This window comes from Ursus americanus, chromosome 17 (assembly GCF_024610735.1).
Source record: "Ursus americanus isolate L20-20 chromosome 17, mUrsAme1.1.p, whole genome shotgun sequence".
In the NCBI taxonomy this organism is placed as follows: domain Eukaryota; kingdom Metazoa; phylum Chordata; class Mammalia; order Carnivora; family Ursidae; genus Ursus; species Ursus americanus.
The window spans coordinates 19,313,563-19,326,156 of NC_142143.1; the positions used below are offsets into that span (position 1 = coordinate 19,313,563).

General features: G+C 39.8%; 1 protein-coding gene across 3 annotated transcripts in view; it reads left to right on the forward strand.

Moving 5' to 3' along the window:
* Positions 1–12,594, forward strand: part of GNPTAB (N-acetylglucosamine-1-phosphate transferase subunits alpha and beta) — a 72,309-nt gene that overhangs the window by 22,796 nt on the left and 36,919 nt on the right. For 2 of the 3 annotated variants that reach the window (XM_045780172.2, XM_045780173.2), the window contains exons 2-4: positions 2,620–2,705; positions 9,694–9,813; positions 10,888–10,929. In XM_045780172.2, the coding sequence (XP_045636128.2) occupies positions 2,620–2,705; positions 9,694–9,813; positions 10,888–10,929 (248 nt within the window). Of the gene's footprint in view, positions 1–2,619; positions 2,706–9,667; positions 9,814–10,887; positions 10,930–12,594 lie in introns of all 3 variants that reach the window. The other variant, XM_045780174.2, reaches the window with a different exon arrangement.

Sequence of the window (12,594 nt, forward strand, 5' to 3'; positions counted from 1 at the left end):
GGAGAGGAGAACGTTCCTAAATGTGATAGATAAAGACCCTTTGCTGCTGCTGTTCTTTTTAATACAGCAAAGTGATTCGGAGATGGTGAGATTAATTTATCTGATGAAGGAAGGCACGTTGTGTCAACATACAGCACGTCAGCATTTCTCAGCTATTCGTGAAGTATGCCCCCTCTGATATTATCTTCCCATCTTCTGGGTAGCAGTACGAGCCAAGAACAATGATATTGAGCTTTATTTTTTGTGGCTTGTTTTATAAAAATAATGTACTAGTTGTCCTTTTGCAGCTACATAGGGATATTGATGGAGAATCACTTCTGTTTGAGCTCAACTAGTTGATCCAAATCAATACAATTATGTTATTAAACATATATGTTCTGTATTTAGCAGCAATAGTATTTTATAGCTATATGCTTGCCATTGGGTTTGGTGTTGCGTGTGATAACTATTTTAGAGCTCATTCCCCCTCCTTTTGGAATTTCCAGCCCAGTTGGAGAGGTGAGTCGTATGCATATACAGCCTCAGATCTACCATGACTAAACTGGGAATCTTACCAGCGCTCATCCCTACTACACCTGTTCCTCCTATGTCATTCAGTGGCCCCACTGTCTCTTCAGTCACTCATACTAGAAATACTGGAAACCTAGCAATCACCTTGCTTGTCTTCCCCTTCTTCACTCCCTCATCCAGTCTGGTAGCAGATCCCTCTAACACACCCTCTGTACCCCAGCTTTACTGCGAACAGACTCCTGTTCATCCTTTAAGACTGCTAACATTGCTTCTTCAGGGAAGTCTTTAAGTGTCTTCCTAGAAAGAGGTGCTCCTTCCTCGGTGCAGTTGTAGCTGGCAATAAACTTCTCTATTAATCATTGGCTATATAGTTCCTTCAAGTCAGGGAACTTACCTTATTTCTCTTTGTCAATCCAGTACAAGGTACATTAGACCCTCAGTTTTTTAATCAGTACATTGAGTGATGGGAGGATTATTAGTTGAATTTGTGGTGTTTATGAAGCATCCCAATGAAGTAAGATTGTCAAGATAGGCAGAGGTCAGATATTGAAAACCTGAATGCCGTGTAAATAAATGAGCAGTTATAGCTGGACACATGGGTCCACACAGCCTCCCCTGTAGCCACATGTCATCATGTGACTGCATTCTGCCCAGCAAAAACAGAAGTGGTAGGTGCCCCTTCCAAGAAGTTTCCTTAATGGAGGGGCATATCATTCCCTATCTCTTCTTTCTGCTGGCTGGAATGAAACCTAAATGATGGGGGCTCCCATGGTCATCTGAATGTAGCAGGGCCACGCATCCTAGGGATTGCACAGTAGGAAGCTAGAAGCAGCCTTGGCAGGAAGGAGGGCATTCCAGGAAGAGGAATGAAATGAAAGGACATATTTGAAGGTCAGATAGAAGAAGATGACCTGTCAAAGGAGACTGAAAAGGAGTCACCAGAGTGGTGGGAGGAAAGCTAGGAAAGTGGTTCAGTGAGGAGGAACTGGGTAGCTGCTACCAGTTGAGTAAGATAGAGATGGGGAAAATGTTACTGGATTCCACAGCATGGAGGCCTTGGTAAGACCACTGATATGGTAAGGGCAGAAGTGGTATTAGAGTGGCTGAAGGGTAAATAGAGCATAGAAGAGGACTCTCTAAAGATATTTGCCCTTGAAAGGGAGAATTTGGAATGGAGGGACCAACTGGCAGAGGGTGTGGTGTGAAGGAAGGGTTTCCTGAGATTACTGGAATAGGCTGATGGAAATAATCCTATTGAGAGGAAAGAGAGAACAGACCAGGTCTTGAGACAAGTTGATGAGATCCAGAGCAAGTGGACAGAGAGGGGGTGTTTTCAAGGAAGAAAGACATTTCCTCTATGGTGAAGGGAGTGAAGAAGAAAATGGGGCACATGTGTGGGTGGGTTTATAGATTTGGGGTGCAGACATGAGGGAGCTCCTATCTGAAGTTTTCCATTCTCTCCTGAAATATTTAGCAAGGTCATCACCTGAAACTTCATAGATAGTAAGGCCATCACCCCCGTATCTTATCAGTCTCTTCTGTTAAAGCTTTGTTCTGTGCTGTGAGGAGAGTCTCCCAACTCTCCTCATGGATGGTTCATGTAGCTGCCTGAAAGTCCCTTAGTGCCTCTGCTTCCCGTGGTACACGGCACAACAGTCAAGACCCAGCTTCCCTTCCCAGCCCCATTCTCTCCACTTTCTAGCTGTGCTCCCACCAAAGTCAACTCTACTGTTGCCCTGAAACCACTCACCCTTGCTGCTTCTCAGCCTTTGAACATGCCCTTGTGGTTCCCTACCTTGTGAGCTCATTCTCTAAGACCTAATTCTCATTGCTTCCTTTTAAATCTCTTTGCTTCCCCTCCATCCACAGGCCAGTAACTATAGATTTTATTTGTATATCCTGTTGTAGTTTTTTTTTAATCTGGACTGAGCACAGTGTTGGGTATATATATGGTAGGCACTGGGTGAATGGATGAATTTTGATTTCTTTTCCTGTTCCTTTAGTGATTCTTAATGAAATTTTAAAAAATTAAATGAAAGTTCTATACCCTTAGTATTTGACACAGGGTAAACATTTTTTTGCCTTTTTTTTTTTTTCTTTTTTTCCTAGGTGGTTCTGGAATGGAGCCGGGATCAATACCACGTTTTGTTTGATTCCTACAGAGATAATATTGCTGGAAAGTCCTTTCAGAATCGGTAAGAAGAGATCAGTTTCCGAGAGTAGCTTATTTGGACTTAAATGATGAGTCATGAGATCACCCTCGATGTAACATTTGAAGTTGAAGGGATTTTTCCAAGTGTAGATAAGGTTTACCTATTCAAGACCACTCCTATCTGAAGGAATCTGTAGTCCCTCCTCACATTGTATGATTGAAAAATCTGATTCCCAAAGAGTAATCCTGCCTTGCAGAGTCACATGATCTCATTTTCTCAGTGTCCCAGTTGTGTGAGGTAAAGGTAATTCCATCCCCCTGTAGGATGACGAACCTGGGTGGCTACACTGGCCAGTATTGTTTTCTAAGCCCTGGCCCATATTCTTCTGTTGACATCACTCTGTTAACCAGGGCCAGTCCCATAGAAGCCACCAGACTGACCCCCCCCCCCCCCCGTGGTCACCACATCTTTCTGCCTCACTGTGAGGAGGAGCAAACAACCTCACAGGTTGGGTCTTTTTCTCTTTAAGGCCGAACTTCTTGGTGCAGCCACTCTGGGATACTACCTTCAACCTTTCTTTTCCTTGGAGATTTTTTCCCCCCTCATAAGATGGACCTCAGAGTGGAATCAATCTTTTCCCACATCCTCCTTTTCTTCCTGCAGCTAAAATGAACTGCAGTCTCTATTTTTGTCTATAAAATTATTATATTGTTTTATATCATAAAAGCAGTTTATGTCTGTGGTTGAAAACAGGTCAAATTATTCAGAAAAAATAAAAAATTATGCCTCTATCTGTACCATTTTGAATTTCCCCTCATCTAGAGGAAGCATTATTAATGAGTTTTTGTTTTAGATTCTTCTGGTAATCATCATTCTAACTTCAAAAAATAAATGGAGTTCGCACCTTTTTATTTATTCATTTTATGCAGTATTTTTTGACACTTTTCCATTCTAACAGTGCACAGTGAATCATTACAGGGCACGGAGCAGTAGGTGACGAGAACAAATGTGGGGCAGCTAACAAGGGTAGTTAACCCCACAAAAGTCTGAATGTTAGAGGCCATAACCAAAACCCTCCCTTGATCCTGTTTCCCCCTGAGGATAGTTCTCATAAATCTTTCCCTCTGCTCTCACTGAACCAAAAAACATAATGAAACTACAAGTAACTATAGTTGGTGTCAGTTGGCACACTTGACAGTTTCCTGAGAACCTCTTGACTACATCACTAAGTGCTCTGGAGCCCTTGCTCCCTGCTTAGAGGCACTTCCTTGTCCCTCTGTTCACTTTTTATGAGTGCCTATGTGGTTTCTATCAAATAAGCAGTTTCTTAAATTGCTCTGCTAATTGGATGTATGCACTGTAACAGTCAGGAACGTCTTAAGGAGGAAGGGCTAAGGGATTCTTTGACGTAAAGCTTTACTCTTTGCTTCGTGCCTTATGTGTGAATGACATCCCTGACTTTGCTTCTTCAACAGAGAATGAATCTTTGAGTCTTTATCTGTTTTAGACACTGAGATATAACTCTGTGGTAAAGAATTGTGTAGTCTAGTAGGGAGAATAACATGTAAGCAAATAATTCGTGAAGTAGGAAAACTCTAGGCTTTCCTCTTAGGATCTCTCTCTCTATCTCTCTTTTTTTTTTTAAAAGATTTTATGTATTCACTTGAGAGAGAAAGCATGGCGGGGGAGGGGGGAGAGGCAGAGGGAGAGGGAGAAGCAGACTCCCCACTGAGTAGGGAGTCTGACGCAGGGCTTGACCCCAGGACCTGGAGATCATGACCTGAGCCGAAGGCAGATGCTTAACCATTGGAGCCACCCAGGAAACCCTCTTAGGATCTCTTAAAAACAGTTTTCAAAGACTTTAGGGATCTATGAAATCAAAACTATTTTTTATAACAATACTAAGGTGTTATTTGCCTTTTTTACTGTGTTGACATTTGCATTGATGGTGTAAAAACATGGGTAAAACTGCCACACCTTAGCATGAGTCATTGTATTCTTCACTACCCCATATTTGCAGGGGTAAGATAAAAGGTAGTTTTCACTTAAAAATGTTCATGATGAAGCAGTAAAAGTTATTAATTTGATTATATCTTGACCCTTTGACCACACATCTTTTTAATGTTCTGTGCGATGAAATGCACCTGCCTATATGGTGATTGTCTTGAGGAAAAGCCCTGGGTAATTGTTTGAGTTGCAACCTAGATTAGCCCTTCCGTTTCATGGAACACCATTGTCATAACTTGAAAGGACAGATGACAGTATTATTACTCAGACTTGGTCATTTGGCAGATGTCTCTTGACAGCAAACAAAGCAATTCTATTTCTTGAAGGGAAAAAAGATAATAGTATTCATTGCCAGTGATAAAATTTGAGCTTTCAGGTGAAAATAAGAGTTTGGGAAACCTTGTTTCTATCAACTGTGGGCTTAACAGGTCCACAGTACCTAAAGACTTCTCTGTTTAGATCTGTGGCATTGTCCAAAAAATCAACATTCGTTAATATTATATAAGAAAATGAAAGACATGTGGCACCATTTGGCAGAGCTGCGTTAACTCAGTAAGCTATTATTTTCCAGATAACCAATGCATTGTTACAGGATCATTGTTACAGATGTTACAGAATCTTGTGGGGGTAAAAAAGCCAAAATGCAAGAAGGACCAATGGATTTCAGTGGAAAAGCACGAAAAGTTCATTAATGGGGCTTTATATTCCACACTCCAACTAATCTTTAAGCAACTACCAGTTACTTTGGTGTGGGATCAGAGAGGAAAACCCCCTATTACCTGAAAAGGCTACCATCATTTTTTTAAAGATTTTATTTATTTGAGAGAAAAGAGACCACGAGTGGGGGGGGAAGGGGCAGAGGGAGAGGGAGAAGCAGGCTCCCCACTTAGCAGGGAGCCCCACGTGGGGCTTAATCCCAGGACCCCGAGATCATGACCTGAGCCAAAGGCAGACGCTTAACCAACTGAGCCACCCAAGGGGCCCCCTGAAAAGGCTATTAAAATGCAACTCTCCTTTCCAACTGAATATTGAGGAACCTGGGTTTTCTTTATATATAGTTCAACCAAAACAACACGTGGGAATAGATTGAACACGAAGATCTAAGGTGGTTGCTCTCTTCTACTAAGTCATTAAAAAGATTGGCAGAAATGTCAAACAATGCCTCTCTTCTCACTAAATTATTTTGTCGTTTTGGAAAATATTGTTATTTTTAAAAAGTTATTCATGTTAACATGTGAAGAAGTTTTTGTTTAAAATGAAAATTATAATATTTTTAACGTGTTTTATTTTCAAATATGGCAAATGTGAATGGTTATAACCTATAAATAAAAGCTTTTTGGGGTCCTTAATAATTATTAAGTGTGAAGGGTCTGGAGTATAAAGTTGGTGAGAACCATTTCTTTAACACAGCAGTTCTCAAAACCTTATTGTGCTGCAGAATCCCATGGAAGCCTTGAGAAAATGCATCCCCTCCCCCAGAGTTTCTGAGTCTTGATGTCTCAGAGGGGCTCACAGAATTTTCATTTCTAACAAGTTCACTGGGTGACACTGAAGCTGCCGGTCCAGTGACTATACTTTGAGAATAATTCATTCACGGATTCTTAATGAAATAATAGTTTTCCTACTTCATTTTCACTATAGCCAGTGTTCCTAAGGAAAGCTCAAAATGGAGTGTCTTTTTTTAATCAAGTATTTATCAAGCACCTACTCAGCCTGCTGTGCCTTCTGCGGTGTCGTGCTGACGGTGCACGCTGGCAGAAATCCCTGCCCGAAGGAGCTTCAAAACTTTAGGAGGAAAAGTAGCTTTAGAAATCCAGATATGGAGGTCAGCAGTTTTAATCAAACATTCCTGTTCTCTTTCTGAAAAATTTTGTGTATGTGTGTGAAATATTTCTTCTCCTAATTTTAGATTGCATTAAAATATAGTTCGATGTTTATATAGAGATATTTCAAAATTGCCTGATTTTGAAGATGACCAGTAAATGGATCATATTTAATATCACATGTTCTGATATGTTTTATAATACCATAATATTTATAGGAAGTTTTCATTATTTTGCTTGTTTCTCTGCAAGTCTTTTTAATGTTATTTGAAATGTTTAAAACAAAGTTCTGTATGTCATTAAGTGAATATGTAAATTATCTACTGCTACTAATTGTGAGGCATTAAGTCACTCTGGGGACTAGTCTTATCTCTAAAATGTAGGTATTAAATTAATTAAGTGTAAAATCTCTTCCAACTCTTTGAATCTAAGATACCATTTAAGTTTTCTTACTTATTTGATAGAATGTAGAAACAAGGGACTACATTCATAGTGTCCTTTATATGTCATAGTGCCTGTATATTCACTTAAACTAAACTGATTAAAATAAAAGCTGTGTTACTGCCACTGTGGCTTTGGTTCTGAGTCATAGGTGACTTATTTAGTCTTCAGCGCTAAGAGAAAGGCTTTCTTCTCATCTGGAAACTAAGATATAGTGGTCTCGTGGTTAGAAAGAAAGACTCAAACACACTGTGGCCATGTCTAATAGAAAAACAACTGACTCACTGACCTGGGGCAGATCACATGATCTCCTTAATTTGTTAGTTTAACACCAGAGAATTAAATTGATCACATAACACAACCTTATTAGAAGAGCCAGTACATAAATCCATTATATATTTAATATTTTCCCCAATTAAACGTGTATAGATAACTCCTCATTCTAGTAAAACATTTCTAATAGCAGGTAATTACTTGTACAGGATAGCTTTGGAATGTGCAGTTCTTCTTTTTTTAAATCTTAAAAAAAATTTTTAAATATGTCACCTCAGCAGTTTTTTTAAATTATTTTTTGGTCTGAGCTATTAGGAGTGAGATGATCTTGGATAATTTAGGTGTGGGCAATGCAAGACATTTCTTTTTAATGGAAAAGACTGATATATATGTTGTGGGAATGAACTTAGAGTTAATTTAGCCAAGTATATGTTAAAACCTACTCAGGTACCAGGCCCTATTCCTAGGCACCTTGTGATGACCAAGAATAACTCATTGACCTCATACAGAATTGACATTTTAGTGGGGGAAGCTTTTTTTTTTTTTTTTTTTTTAACTTAAGCATGTGAACTACAACCTGTATATACATCATTAGTTCTCAGTGTGGATTTCTGGACCGGCAGCATTGCCATACCTGGGAACTTCTTAGAAATATAAGTTCTGGGGCCCCACTCCAGACCTAATGAGTCAGAAACGCTGCGGATGGAGCCCAACAATCTATTTTACAAGTCATAAGGTGATTCTGATGCCTGCTAATGTTTGAGAGCCATTGGTATAATAAATGCATAAAAGACCTAGCTGGGGAAGCTTTCACATACTGTTATGGTGAGGAGAGAGAACCTGAAGATACGGGAAAGAGAGGAAGTCATTAATGCAGCAGGGCACAGAATGTATGGTCCCACATCTGCCCTAGAGATAGTCCAGCTAGTGGAAGACAGACATGCATAAAACTAGTGCAACATAGTGTGCTAAGGATTCCTTCGAGTACAGAGTACAATGGAAGCTGCATGGTAAGCAGTACATTCTCTTCGTGGGAGGTGAGGGAGGAGGGCAATGGGGGAAGGAGGAAGTGGTTCAACAAGCATGGAAAAAAGGATATTTTAGGCAGAGGGAGAGGCATGTTCAAAAGCACAAAAGCTTGCAAGTCTTACTCTGTTGGGGTAAGCGACCAGTGTGTCTAGAAGGTGCAGATTATGACACGGTTTAGATGTTATTCTGCAGACAGTGGTGAACATTGTCAAGAGGGTTGGTAGATGTTCAGCTTTCACATATGTCTGAGTATTAGGTGATTCCTCATTTTCCCCATGAAGGTCTGGGTCCCTGGTTCCTCTTTGACCTTCTTCTTCTCATGCTCTTCCCTTTTCTTCCCTTGTCTCTGCCACACTGGCCTCTAGCTCCTGACCATGCCAGTTAGGTGTCTGCTTCAGAGCATTTGCATGTGGTGTTCCCATTCTCTGAACCATTCTTCCCCCAGTTACCCACATGGCTTGCTTCCTCACTTCTTCACGTCTTCGCTGAAATGCCACTTGCCTGTGAGTCATGATGAACTCGTACATCATAGGTCCAAAGTAGACCTGAAAGATTGGCAGGGGTGGGGGGTGGGGTGGATTTTGGTTAAGTTGGTAAAAGAAAGGGGAAGAGAGCTTTCAGCAGGGATAAAACCTGAAACACTAACATGAGACTTAGGCAAGAAACTCAAGAATTAGATGCCTGCCTGATTCCTTATTTTGAGGAAAAGATAATAAGGAAAAAATCGAGCATTTTCATCGACTCATTTAACAAATACTGAGCTCCTGTGCACTGGGCACATTTCTAATTGGTTGGGTACTTTAGGGAACAAAACAGGAAAGCTTCCTGCCTTCTTGGAGCTTACATTCTGGGGGAGGGACATATACAGTTACCAATGTAGATAACTAATTAATTATTTAATATGTTAGAGAGGTGGTAAGTGCGATGGAGACAGGAAAAAGCAGGGCAGGGGAAGGAGGGTTGGGAGGGGCTGGACTTGGGGCTGCAGGGAATAAGGAAGGCTGCAACATTAAATAGGCCTGAGTCTTCATGAGGGACTGTTGGATAACTCCTTTTTGGTAATTTTGTTTAGCTTCTAATTTCTTTTCTATGTTTGGCTACATTTGCGTCACAGCACCCCTGTTTGCTAAACTGAGCATGTAGGAGTGTAAACTGAGCTTCCAAGACCTCCTGACAATCTCAAAAGTGGAGTGATGGCAGCCTCTTTACAGGGTGGTTGTGAGGAGTAAGTGGTGCAGAACTGCATAAAGATCTGCATGCATCTTGCAGAGAAAGTTCTCAACAAATAGTCTCCCAGCACCAGTTCGAAAACATGCAATTCTGTGATGTGGTTGGCTGGTTGGATTCCTTTTCATTGGTTTTTTTCATAACCTTTGAGTTTGAATCCTGTTATACTCTTATTCCCAAATGTATTGGAAAAATGCATGTAAGCCGGAAGACCTGTGGGTTTGCCCTAGGCTCTGCCTGCCCATGCCGATCGACGTGGTTTATACCTGGGTGAATGGCACAGATCTTGAACTACTGAAGGAACTGCAGCAAGTCCGAGAACAGATGGAGGAGGAGCAGAAAGCAATGAGGTAAAACTAATTCTTTAAAAACAAAATACACACAGTTCAATGAGTACAAGTAACAATGCATTTCAGAAGGGGAGGGTGATGTTCACAATGCTGTCCAAACAATCTGCATCTCAAATTGGTACCATTAGAAGATGCTGTCCGTCATGTGTCCAACCCTTGTTTCTTGGTGCCCAAGGAGAACTCAGACACTTTAGTGACATCCTGGCCTCACTTTGTAAGACAGCCATTTTATGACTGTGCCACTCTAGTGATGCCTTGCTCTCCAATGGCCCTAAAGGGACAGGAGCCTCCCAAGAAAGCCCTAGACTGCCTGCTTACTCATGCTGAGTTCCAGGTGTGATGTCTTCGTGAAATAAGGTGTTTGTTATTCAACATAGCTTCATGGTAAGACCCGTTATTCCCTTGAAAAACAAAGCAGGCCTACAGGCTTAACTTTTTTCCATTTGATAAAGACAGTCAAAGTATATTCCTTTTATCCTTTTTAATATCAAATCATACAATATGGAATTAGAAACTTTGCTAATTTTTTTATATATGGAATTTTGATCATTTTATTTCTTTTATCTGAGAAAGGTACAATGCCCTTGAATGGAGAGCCTTTAGAGCTAGGGATCTGGCTAACTTCCTGTCTGATTCCTTAGCAGTATTTGTTGAGAATTTCTCCATTCATTTCTTTGTAAATGTTAATGGGTGCTCCCCAGTTGCAGGTCTCTGGCCAAGTTATACTGCAACAAATTGTCTCTTTCTCTTTGTGTTAGAGATTTTATCTTCCCAGTACATGAAAATGACTTGGCAGCCTGGTACCATGTTTTACTAGTAAAATGTAAAAGCTTAGATTTTAAGTCAACTTTTTTGGTTACTGTGGGAGGTATGTGATGATAATAACTTGAGCATATTTCATTGAAACTTAAAATTTATTATGCATCTTAAATGTTGGAGGCATTATATTTCTTAACCTACTGGTTAGTTCCAGGGGAGTAACCAAGAAAATCAGTGTTGTCAGTTACCTCTTGTTCACATTTAGGGCTAGTAGTAGCCCATGCATATGTAATGAAATATATTTGCTTTCTTTAGAGAAATCCTTGGGAAGAACACAACAGAACCAACTAAGAAGAGGTAAGTGTTTTGATTCTCCTCTCAGGAATACAAGTTGAAGTATTGAAGTGAAACTTCCAGGTTCTCACTTGTTTTTGTTGGATACACAGTATTTTGTATTTATTGTTCCTCTTCAATCCCTCATCTGCTAGTTTTTGACCCCCAAATTAAGTGCCTCCATGAAATGGAAAATCTTGCTGTGCCAAAGGCATAGTTGAGAACTCTTACTCAGGTCGTACCTAACCAAAGCTTTAGGTTTCTGGATGGTAAGGTTTTTTTCTTCTCTGTCGTTTTCATTAATCTGTTTTGGTGTTCTGTTCTCCACTTAAAGTATGACTTATACCCAGCGTTTTCATTTTTAGAATTTATATCCATCATTCAATTGTGTGTTCATAATATATTTCCTTTAAAAAGCTGTCATAGTTCTATGTCTTATATTTAAGGACTTGGGAAGGAATTTAACCCAATTCCAAGAATCAGATGTGCCTGTCGTGATTTAAATCATAACTGACTGATAGGCCCTTAAAACAAGACTACGTCACTGACCATCGGAAGTCTCTGTTAATTGCACTCCTCTACTTCACCATTAGACTTAAAAGAGTTATTTTATAGAAATGATCCTGAGGAATTTTGAGATCTAGAAGTGCCCTCTGAATCACTTTATGTTATGTATATTTATTTATAAATATACTACTGTTAATACTACTGTTAATACTTCTCAATACTAATATAAATATACTATTGTTAATACCAGTGTTAATATTTTTTTAATACTATTATTTTTAAGTAACATAAATACATGTTTAAATTATTTAAAGTAATGATGCCATGTTATAGAAAGAGAAATGTTGAGAGGACAATGGAAAGAACAGGCTCACATAATTCTATGGGCCTCATTCAACAACTGTGATCATTTTATTATTCCCTTTTCATGCATGTATTTATAGTTGTAGTTTATAATTTTTTTGTAATTTATAGTCTATGTACACTTTTGTATCCTTTTAAAATTTTATATAATCTACACATCTGTGTTGATAAATTATCTTCATGCTTCCTACTTCTCAGGTTTAATAGTGGTGTAATACCCATAAAGTAACTGTACTATAATTTACTAAATGTTGGGCACTTCTGTATTTTCAGTGTTGTAAATATTTTGTGATTTTTTTTTTTTAAGATTTTATTTTATTTATTTGACAGAGATAGAGACAGCCAGAGAGAGAGGGAACACAAGCAGGGGGAGTGGGAGAGGAAGAAGCAGGCTCATAGCAGAGGAGCCTGATGTGGGGCTCGATCCCAGAACGCCGGGATCACGCCCTGAGCCGAAGGCAGACGCTTAACAACTGTGCCACCCCGGCGCCCCAATATTTTGTGATCTTATACTTGGGTCTGTCACATTTTCTGTGTGTGGGTTTGTTTTTCCTGTTTTGTTTCTCTTCTCCTGCTTGGACTAGATTCCTGGAAGTAAACTACTGAGGAAGAAGCATATGTATAAGTTTTTATGGGTCTGAATAAGGACACATGCATATGCTATAAAACTGCTTCTCCAGAGAGGAAGTGGGGAAAACGCACCTGCAGTGACATGAGCAGTGTTCGGGAGGAGTGGGTGTACCGTGCTTGCACTAACATTGAGCCCCTTTTTTGAGGGATGCTAATTTAGTAAACAAAATGTGATACCTCATTGTTTTC